Below are 11,577 nucleotides of genomic sequence, written 5' to 3'. Positions count from 1 at the left end.
GAATTGACTTTTGTTCTTAATTAATAAATTTATGGTAACTTGTTCAATTTAAAATTTATATTTTCTGGGCTGTAAGTGCAAACTAACATTGTTAAACCATAATGTTTTGAAATTTCAAGATTTTAACGTGATTTTAGTGAATTTGAGTTATAACGTAGAGCGCGTAGAATCGTTCATGAATCAATAAGCATGGAACACTTCGCTTCCATCACAAAGCGGCAGGCATCATCTGAAGATTTGTCTGTTTGTGTATCAGACCGTCAATATTGCTTAAATTCATTTTCCAGCAATAATACGTTCATAATGAAATTGTACAAAATTGTATGTTGGCTCACTGAATATTTGAGAGTTTGCTGTTTTTTTTTGGACTTTTTGAATTTTATTGGAGTTCTTAAGGAAGCACTATACTTAGCGTTTATATTCTTATAAATGTTCCGGAAGCAAAAATATTTTGGTTGAACAATATGGACAAATTCTGCCTGTGAACGTCGTTACCCACCCAGTGGAGTCCTGCCTCTAAATTACTATTGACTACAGCTAATGCTTTTTTAGCAACCACTTATTTCGATTTCTGGAAACTGAATCAATAGGAATATAATAAACATTTGACATTTAATAATTGATGCCATTTAAGCCCAAATTTCGAGCTCATCACAACAGCTTTTGCGCACAATAATTAATATCTCAAAAGCTCTATAATTCTATCAAAGATGGTAGCATGCCTGTTTGAGAAAGTAGGAGAGATGAATCTTTGTAATCTAAATGTTCATGTAACACCCAGGAGTCTCAAGGAGAAGGTGAAGGCTTATTAGGAGTATACATGATTCCCCAATGTGATTGTAAATCCTCTTTAGTTAGGGGTCAGGAACTCATTAAAGGCGGTTAGAAGGATTTTTTTTAACTAGCATGCTAGAAATTTCGATCGGTCTTTTTGCTAACGAAACGCTATTCATAGATCGAATAAAAATGGACTTATCGATTTGACTAAGGTATACTGATTTATATTTGAAATGTGTGTTCGCTCCTCAGCAATAATATCGAAAGCACCGAAAATGATCGATCTAATAACTGGAGCAAATGTTCCAGATTGATAAGCAGGACATTTTTGAAGTTAAGCGAGGTTGAATGGTGAATCCTTCAAGAGTACATTCTTGCAGAAAGTTGCTGGTAACTACCACAAGGGGTGTTTTCATCACCCAAAAGGTCGACTTGAAAACTGTCTTCTGAATATGTGTAACAGGGGGGTGTCACGGTCGGTCACCTCTCGAAGGACATCACAAGACTTACCTGACTGATGCGATAAAATTTATATCTGGGCTATAACGTGAGGCTCACGAGTTCCGATACCAGGAGACTCTCAAGAATTGCAGTGTAGTTTGTGAAAGAACCTGCAAGTGGTCGCAAACTTTTCATGGTTTATTCAAGGACGTTAATGGTCGGCTACTCATTCACGATGATGAGCAGCACAAGAAGTGAAACTAACACTTCGCCAGGCTTCCCAATCTTATAACATCCAGTGGAATTTCACCTTTCGTTAATGAAATTGCTAGTCACCGTAAAATGTGGATATTGACCGCTCTTCGAAATAGTGAGTATATCTTGAATTCTCCAAGTCGAAGTGACATTCCGGAGAAAGTAATAGCTATTATCCAAACAATATATGACAGCACAGAATGTTACGCCCTGCATTAGAATAAAATATGAGTGGAATTCGATGTTCAAGGCAGGGCCCGCCAGGATTGTTTCCTATCGCTTATATTATTTATTCTCGTTATCGATGATATACTCTATTCTGCCTTGTTTCGAGGAGACGGATAACATGGAGTGTCAACGGACAATGACATTTTCCTCAAATACCTTGAATACTTGACTGATGAGACCTGTTTGCAGACCTTTTTAAAATGGCTTCTGCCTCCCTGACCAGCACAGTACTAAACCCTATTAGACATGGTAGACGCTATACTGTACTACCGGAAATCAGATATATCAGCTATATGGGCAGCAAAGCTTCCCAATAAAAGATTGATCGTGGGCTAATTGTCACTGATTGTATCTTTACCTTGTTTCGTAATCGTCTTATATTGTTACATTTTCCTATCAACAAGTTCGAAACAAGTGATTCTGTTGTTAATTTGAGTCTGCAGGATAAGTGCCACTTCAGCCAACTCTTGCAGCATTTTTGCAGATACTAAGTCTTTACGGGTCCGGATGGCTCAAGTGGTTAGAGCACTGGACTGCCGTAGCGAGAGGTCACGGTTCAAATCTCATTGATGCCAGAGCAGTTTGTTATCGTGACTGGATGTCGGATACGAGGCGACTCACCTTGAAAGATTACCTGTGTCAAATCCGGGTAATAATCTCGGGCGAGTGCAATGCTGACCAGATTGCCTCCTACAGTGTACTGTAGTGTACCGTTTCGATCTTGAATGAAGGGCTCTAACACACTTCAAGGCCCTGGTTCAACAGCAATTGGTGCGCCAACGATTATTATAATTATTAGGTCGTTACCTGGGTCCTTTCTGATATTACGTTCACCAAGCACGAATCACTCCACTTTGATAACTTTAAACCGGATTCATTTTTCAAGAAATAGTAGCAATTGTCTTAGCGACGAAGAGCTAAACCTAGCCAGATAAATAGGACCGCCCTCTCCACAACGTGTTTTATGGAAAAGTCATACTCCAATAATTTTAGCTTCCACCTCTGTAATCTCAGATTGTCAACTTTTAAGTTTTCAAGGTAAGTTAGAGGTTTGTAGTCCGTTACTAATTCAAATATACGGTATAAAATAATTTGATCCATATAATTGGTAACAACTCTGCCTCTATTGTCGAATATCGCGTTTCGGTTTCATTAAGAGTTCTGAACGTGAAGCTTCTTGGTGTATGGTTTTGTGATAAACCTGCTCCTATTGCGATGTTCGAAGCATCTGTTGTGACAGTGAAAATTTTATTGAAGTCAGAAAATTGTAATACCGGATATGCATAATTTCAGTTTTTTAAACGCTTCGATGTATTTTTCATCAGATGTTTTTGTTTTGCTATCTTTCTTTATATATTTTATCATAGGAGGAGCTATTTTAGAAAAATCTTTAATAAACTTACGATAAAATCCAGCTAAGCCTAGAAAAGATTTTATTTGTCTCTGTGTGGTAAGTAATGGAAATTTTTCAATGGCATCTAACTTTTTAGAGTTTGGTTTGATCCCATGTTTGGTTATGACATGCCCTAAGAATTCAATTGATTTTTTAACGAAATGAGTTTTTCCCATTTCGATTTTTAGATTTGCTGAAGAATATTTTTGGAAGTGCTACTTCTTCTAGAGTGCTACTATACACGAAGATGTCGTCCATGTAAACAATACAAAATTTCTTGACGTTTTTCAGGAGCACTGAATTCATCAACCTTTGGAAGGTTGCTGGGGCATTTTTTAATTCGGATGGCGTCCAAGTGAACTCGAAATGGCCTTCGTCGATAGAGAATGCGGTCTTATGACGATCTTCATCTCGATTTGGTGGAACCCTTTAGCTAGATCAAGGCTTGTCAAATAGTTAGCATGACCTAGTTGCCCGAGAAAATCATCAATTTGTGGGATGGGATATTTATCCCCAATTGTTATATTATTTATTTTTGGGTAGTCAATAACTAACCTGTGCTAGCAACACTTTCCTAGTACTATCCAAATAGGAGAATTGTAAGGAAATTTAGATGGCTGAATAATGCCCTGTGCCCAATCTTCTTTGATTTGTTGTTTAAAATTTGGCTTGAGAGCATATGGGTACCTGTAGTTTTGTTGATATATTGGGTTATCAGAAGTTAGTTTCAACTCATGTTTAATTTCGTTCGTAAACGTTATTGGATATCGGAAAATTCGTTTCTAATATGATCTATAAGTTCTTGGTCCTCTTGAGAGTAACTTTCTTCTGGTAATCTTTTCAAGTGGTATTTCTAGAGAAATTTCTTCTTTTTGCGTACGTTGCGATAACTCTAATACATTTTCGCATTGAACTGCTAGTACGTTATATACTTCACCGTGTTCAGTGTTGAAGGGTAATGAAATATTATTAATTCTAAAAGATTTTGACTCGAAGTCGATACTCACTTTCGTACCTATGAGGCTACATGCCAAAGATACAGTCAAACCAGGTGGATGCGAGATCCTTTAATTTCCATCCGATTCGATGATTTTTTACGAAATTCTGAAGGGAAAGCAGTGTCGAAACCAAAGTTAATTTTGACAATTTGTAGCGTCTTTTCGGGCTTTCATATTTGGCATTCATAATGCAATGCGTGCTTCCCGTGTCTATGAGACAACGGAGTACTTTGCTTTCGATCGTTAATCGAAAACTAGTAACTCCGAGGCTGGTAACTGAAAATTCGTACCCAGCAAACATGGACGACCCCGTGGTTGTAGCGGTATTCATAGATACATCTGAAGGAAGATAAAGATCGTTCCTCCGACTAAAGTTTTGACTCTAACTGACAAAATTAGATGGATGTACTAAGTTACTTTGAACTGGCAAATGAGTCACTCGATTTTGATTGACTTGATTATGGTATTTACGCGGGATACGCTCATTTTGCTTATAGCATTTAGCACCGAAATGTAGGTATGCATCTTCGAATGTAGCGGGTTCTCTAGCAAATAGAACACCTCGAATAGGCTTTCCTGATAATCTTGCGATGATTTGATATGCGACCAGATATCTTTGCAGCACTGGAAGACTTTGTATTGCTGGTTGTATAACACGGATTGCATTGATGAACGGGTGAACATCGGCTTGCTCTCCTGTAAATGATGGGTCAGTTACTTCCTGTAATGAATCTGATGTTTGTTCATTTTCTTGGATGTTTGTCGATGTGGGGCAAGGCCTCCAAAAGATCCTGTATCCACCCCACCTTTAAAAACTAATATGAAAAAAGTTAACACGGTTCCAAATATACTTTTCGAGCGCCGACTGCTCCAATTACGTGTTCTTGCGGTAAGGCAATTTATTTCGGCTATACAACTACTGAACTTAGACTACATACTATTTCACATATTTTCTTCAAAAATTGCGAATCTAGTTTGTCTTCTAAAAGACCGAAACAAAAAGGGTAATCTGATATTTATTTTCTAAATGCACATGTGCATACTCGTATTTCTTTGTCTGCACAAATTGATGGCAGGACTCGTCGCTCGCCCACCACGATAATGTCATGACGTAAGTATAGTAGATCACCTCTAAGGCCAACATAGATGCAGAACATGTACCTGCAAAGTCACGGCTCAACGTAGGGTGAAGGCCTTTCCCAGTAGCAGTTACAACTCTCTAGCAAGCCCGATAAGTGTGTCTGAAAAAAGCTTTATGAAGTAACTGACAGTTCGTCTGAATTTTTAATAAGAGATAAAGATAAGATAAAAGAATCACATAATCCACAATGAGTATTTTAACACGTATCAAAGATTCATTTTATTTAAACAGAAATACTCGAACAATGGGAACGAAGCTTACATTCCTACTGCAGGGTGCAATTTTTTCCAGAAATTTACTATTAATAGAGCTGGCAGAATCAATGGATAGTGTGGATAGTGCGCTGAACTCTGCATTTAGGTTATATTGTACATATTCACCATCGCATTTCTAACCTAAGTTAGGTAGTAAACATTCTGTGGTTTAAGCTATTCGAATTGAATGCATAGAGATTTTATCTATTTCTTTGGAAAGGTTTATTTGAATGGTATACTTACGCATTTTTCATGTCTGCTTCCTAAGGATCATATGTAATAACTTTAAGATATAGGTCCTTTGGCAATGAAAATTTCCCTCAAATTAGCGGAATTTAATCCAAACTCAACAGTTCTGGAACGAAATATCTTTAAAAACGGGTTTCAAAAATTTCTATTCTAATACTGTGAATTGGCTTGGCAAATTATGTATTTCCTTACATACTTACTTACCCCTTTTTCGGCAGTCAATTAAACACCAACTGAAATTGTTTATATTTATTTCCGCTTGCAACCTGAATAAACTTACGATAATACTATCTCTATATATCAAATTCTCACTATTCTTCAATTGTACAAAGCACTGAACATTCCAGATTAATATTCATATCTTCTATACACACATGTATGTGTGTTGGTTCAGCTAGATAGGTATTACACAACACAGATTAGGAAGTATATGGTATTTGAAAATGGTGGCAAGGAAACTACTTTCACTTTTCGATTATGTGCGTAAATAGATTTATTTCTTTTCGTTAATCGATTAAATTGTACTTGAAATACCTCTATAGGTGGTAGTACTATATAAACCTGCACCGATTTTTCAAATTTATCAATTAGAACTTGCCAATCAAACTATCAACATGAAAGTAAGTAAACTAAAATATTCTGTGGATAAATCACTCAAATTAAGATACTCGGATAACTCCCGAACGACAAATTAAAATCAAATTTCATTTTTCCTTTCAGTTCGCAGTAGTCGTAGTCTTGTTGGCTGTAGCCCTTGGAATTGAAGCATCCGCAGTTGCGTGGGGACCATGGGGACATGGTGTTTATGCTCCAGCACATGCAGCAGCTGGAACCTGGGATGGACGTTCATGGAACTCCCAATGGGATAATGGTCATTGGGCTGGTGAAGGTGCTTGGGATGATGGTCAATGGCATGAAGGTGCTTGGGGTGATCATGGACCTTGGGCCGGTCATGCTGCATGGGCTGCTCCAGCTGCTGTTACTGCTCATGCCGCTGTTGTCCCAGCTGTTCACGGAGCATGGGGCCATGAAGGTAGCTATGTAGCTAAGACCCGTGGTGCCGTTCATGTTGCTCCTTTGGCCGGACATGCTCACTCTGCTGCTGCTATCAATGTTCATCCAGCTCCAGGAACTGTATAGAATCATAATCATCGACTGCAACAACACTGTCTCAAGGAATCATTGTAAATAAATAGATACTTTTTATTTAGTGGAAGAGAATGTTTTGTATTAATTGTGTTTTGTTATTGTACTTTCTCCAATTCAAAACTTCTATTTTCTATTTTTGAAGCTGTAAATGCGGAATTTCATCATCTATGATAAAGTGCACCCTTGATAAACTCCACTTTAGGGGCAGATTTCTCTCTAAACTTTAAACCCCCTGGGATTGGCTCATGCAGCAGCTGGAACACTTGCATGAAACTATTATAGAAGTTCCAGAGACTTTTGACATCCAAAATGGGGTATACACTGTTCTGATGATTCTTTGTATGAATAAGAGTAGCTAAATGAGTTAATGGCTAATGGACTTTCTGACTAATGACTTTTTCTTCAAATATTTTGATTGAGCAAGTTACATCTGCTTTTATTTCATAAGATTAAAAATCTTATTCAAACAGTTTTAGAAGAGCAATAGGTGAGCTGACAATTCTCTTAACTTGCATTGCCAAGTACAATTTCGGGAGTGTCGAAAAATGTATGAATGAGGATAGCATCAATACCAATCTTCTTAACTTGTAGGTGCCATACTTATAAGAATTTAGAACTATTGTTTGCCCAGTTTTATTAGGTTGAAATCGAGGAAAGCAATAGGAAATGGCATCTGAGCTCTGGAAAGCTCAGTGAATTCCAATATGGAAAAAGAAAGGTAGTCCAGCATACCATAACATGAAGATTTTTGAACACATTCTTGACAACTGCATTCCCAAAATCAGAAATCCTTCAAATAACCGTGTATAAAGCCAGATTTGTGAAGAACTGTGGAACTACTGAAGCAATACACGCAGTACGGTTACTCATAAAGAAACAGCGTGAGAAGCGTCGCCTACTTTACGTTGTATTTCTAGATCTAGAGAAAGCGTTTGGCCACATGAACTCATCTCGTATGCTCTACGACAACACAGAAGAACTCGTGCACTGGGTGCAATTGCTCTGCCGCGATCCGAAAAGCAAAGTGTATCGAAACCGCTTCGTGCCTCCTCTTTCTTCTTGTTATACATTCAACGTCCAGCACCCTATACACTGTTTTACGCAGATGACGTTTTCCTTTCGAACACCTTGTCCAAAAATGGAGTGATCTCCCCATGCAACACTTTCTCAGATTGAATCTGACTAAAACTCAACTTTTGAGGACCGATCTCTATCAGACAGGCACAATCAGTTCCAGCGGCAGTCACCTGCAGAGAACTGACCGATTTAAATACCTCGGGTCAACGCTATCAGCCAATGGAGAACTGCGTTATGAAATTGCTTCACCCGTTAATGCAACCTGGATGAAGTGGCGTTCCACAACTGGTGTTCATTGTGATCGACGTGTCAACGAAAGTCTCAAATCTAAAATTTACCGCAATCTCGTTCTCTATGCTTCTGTGTGTCGGCTAACTATACAAGACAATGAACGGTCTCTTGCGGTAATAGAGACGAAAATGTTGCGTGACACGTTTTGATCACATCCGGAATGAGCATATCCGTAATCGACATTGGGCTGGAAAACTGCGAGAGAAGCGTCTCCGATGCTATGGTTACGTAATTCGCGCTAACGAAAATTCATTTGCCAAGGTTGGTTTGAACGTCGAAGTCGATGGTAGGCGACCAAAAGGCCAACCGAAACAACGGTGGCGTAGTACGCTAGATGAGGATTTAAAAGCCTCATGATTGCGTCCAGATCAGGCTTTTGATAGTACCAAATGGAAACACCGATCACTACGAGCCGACCCCGCTTGTGAACGGGACAAAGGCTGAAGAAATAGAAGAATTAGCGAATGTCGAAAAATATCAGATTACGCAGCGTTAGTCATTGCAGGTGTGTCCCCTGTAGGTATTTTGGCTGAAGAAATGTGACACCAGGAGAGCGGCAACCCAAGACGATGGGAAAATGATCAAGGACAAGGAAACCAAGGGCAACATTAATGGTCATATAACGGACCCGATGGAATATCTCAACGAAAGGCCGGTGGAAACAAAAGCTAATTTCAATCATAAATATATGAATTAATCGTCACGGGCAAGACTGTAGTTACCAGCTAAATTGGTCACTATCTCACTACGGAGTTTGCCGCAAATACTTGACAAGCGTGGACACGATAAGTTGCCAGCTTCTCGAACTTGCCCCCACCAAAAAGAAGACCTATCTTCTCATATGATAGTACACAGGCACTTATATTCCGACCGAACATTCTACATCCATGGCGGAACCAAAAGAGTCTTACAAAATTTGAAGCATGGGGTGCGAAAGCAACTCTTTATCTTGTCATAGATCATTATGAAATGATCATTACGATAGGCGGCTATTCCGTCTATAGAGGACCCCCACTTATTAAGAATTGCTGGCTTTATGTAGCCTTCCTACAAGGCATCTATACTATTTCTTCTTCCTCTTTAATGGCTCAACAATGCAATTCGGTCTATGACTTGTAAGTAAGTGGTTCACATCTGCGCTTTACCACCATATCACTCCGTAACCAGCTGAAAACGCGTGCGTTCAGCGGGGGATTCAAGGACGTGATCCCCCTAATAGTGTTATTGGGTGAACATGACACTTGGCGGACGCTATTTTGGAGCGTCTTCCGGTTCGGCGAAAGCTCTCAGTCTCGACAACGAGACGGACGTCGAGGTTAAAGGAATTTTAAAGGGGCCCTCATATAGAGTATGCAGCGGCCTCCCAGGTGCGCCCACCCTAATGAAGACCACCGAACAGGTCTCGAGGTTCCTCGGCCTCAGTCTGGAAACCGCGTCCCTCAGCAAATGCAGCATGCCGGAGTCGCTTAACCCCACTCTGATATCCAGAACAGAGTTGGCGCGGAGCCGCAGATTCTCCCAATAACCACCTCCGTGGGGCTGGCCGTGAACTCCTCTCGAGGCCGAGGAGGACGAAAGGCAAGAACTGCAACTACGACGGGTCGTCACGAGCCCCTAGCGTCCGGTGTTAACGTTCCAGCATCCTATTGGACTGCGGAAGGTATACAGTGGTCCTGTGGTATTTGAAACCCACGAGCTTGTCTAACTCCGAGAAAAGAGTAGACTCAAATTGCATTCCCTGGTCTGTGATGACTACGACTGGTATACCAAAGTGTGGGATTCATTTTCGACAGAGGGTCTCGGCACGTGACTGTGCAGTAATGTCAGTCAGAGGTATTGCTTAAGGCCACCGCATAAACTTGTCGATGAGAGTGAGACAATACTTGTATCCGTGCAAATCTCGGAAAGGCCAATAACGTGGAGGTGGATGGTGTGGAAGCGCTTGGTTGACCGAGGGAATACGCCTACTTCCTTTCTTACGTGCTTGTTGAGAGAGTTTACCTCCTTGTTCATGGACGGCCAGAAGTATTTTCGGGTGAATAGCCGGTACGTCGTCCTGATGCACGAGTGCGTAAGATCGTGTATTGCGCGAAATACTTCCTTGCGAAAATCGGCCGGAGTAGATGTCTGAGGTTTCGCAGAGTAAGTAGGAGTTTGAGTGGAAATTAGGGAACTCCTTGAACGTGTATTTAGTGTTTGTCTTCAGTCTATGAAGCTCCGTGTCGTCTTTCCGCACGTTGCTAATTGCCGTATAATCGACCGCGGCGTGGACTGTAGCCTCCGAAATTCGAGACAAAGCGTCCGCAACGATGTTGTCTTTTCCAGACACGTGTTGGATGTCGGAAGTAAACGAGCTGATAAAACTCAGTTGTCGAAGTTGGCGAAGAGATGCTTTAAAGGGCTTTTGTGTAACCGCGGACGTAAAGGGCTTGTGGTCCGTGAGCACAGTGAAATGGAAGTATTTAACAGAGAGGTAGGCGGCGAGTAGTTCATGATCGTAGGCGCAGTAGTTACGTTGAGCTGGGTGGAGTTGAGAGAAAAAAAAGCTCAACGGTTGCCAGGCTGGATTCACCGGTTGGTGAAGAGTGACGCATACCGCTGTATCTGAGGCATCGACAAACACCTAGTGTGCATCTAGCCGAGGAAATGCCAGAAGGGTGGCATCAACAAACTGTTGTTTAACAGTTTCAAATGCCTACACGACCTGGGTAGATCACAAAACCTTGCAGGAGTTTTGTTTTGGGGCGTAAGCGTTGAGAATTGCTTAGTGATGAGCGGCCTTGGACAGGAAATGACAATAGCAGTATACCCTACCCAAGAACCTTCACCTATTCTTTACCGTAGGTCATAGGAGAAAGTTTTTGATCGCTTCAACCATGTCTAGGTCTGATTAAATTCTGCCAGGGGTGATCATGTCGCTAAAAAATTTCATCTCATTCTGGATGAATTTACATTTTCCAACGTTTAGAACGAGCCTGACCTCAAGGGGATGTTGAAAAGTGCTCTAGAGATGCTCGAAATCCTCAGATTAGGAAGAAGAGGCGATCATCCATGTAGACGAAATAAAAGTTTAAGTTTCAGTTTCATAGGACAGAATGGATGAATCTCTGCACTGCGTTGCATAAGCCAAATGTCACCCTGGTAAACTCAAAGATTTCGAGAGGTGTGCAAATAGCCGTTTCCGGTATAGCTTCGAGAGCTACTGAGATTTGATGACACGCCTTGGCCAGATCAAAGGTCGTGCAAATACCGTAGTTTGTCAATGAATACGCGAAATCATGGATGGGGGGAGTAGGGTATCGGTCGGAAATTGTCTGAGCATTC

At 40.6% G+C, this 11,577-nt stretch overlaps 1 protein-coding gene across 1 annotated transcript; it reads left to right on the top strand.

Moving 5' to 3' along the window:
* Positions 1-6,221: 6,221 nt before the first annotated feature.
* Positions 6,222-6,957, top strand: LOC119647037 (adult cuticle protein 1-like). Its single transcript, XM_038047781.1, has 2 exons — positions 6,222-6,356; positions 6,457-6,957. The coding sequence occupies exons 1-2, from the start codon at positions 6,351-6,353 to the stop codon at positions 6,874-6,876; spliced, it is 426 nt and encodes a 141-aa protein (XP_037903709.1). The 5' UTR covers positions 6,222-6,350; the 3' UTR covers positions 6,877-6,957.
* The last annotated feature ends 4,620 nt before the right edge of the window (positions 6,958-11,577 follow it).

Source organism: Hermetia illucens, chromosome 1 (genome assembly GCF_905115235.1).
Source record: "Hermetia illucens chromosome 1, iHerIll2.2.curated.20191125, whole genome shotgun sequence".
Taxonomy (NCBI): domain Eukaryota; kingdom Metazoa; phylum Arthropoda; class Insecta; order Diptera; family Stratiomyidae; genus Hermetia; species Hermetia illucens.
The sequence above is the reverse complement of the archived record's forward strand: the minus strand, read 5'-3'. Positions and strand labels throughout refer to the sequence as shown.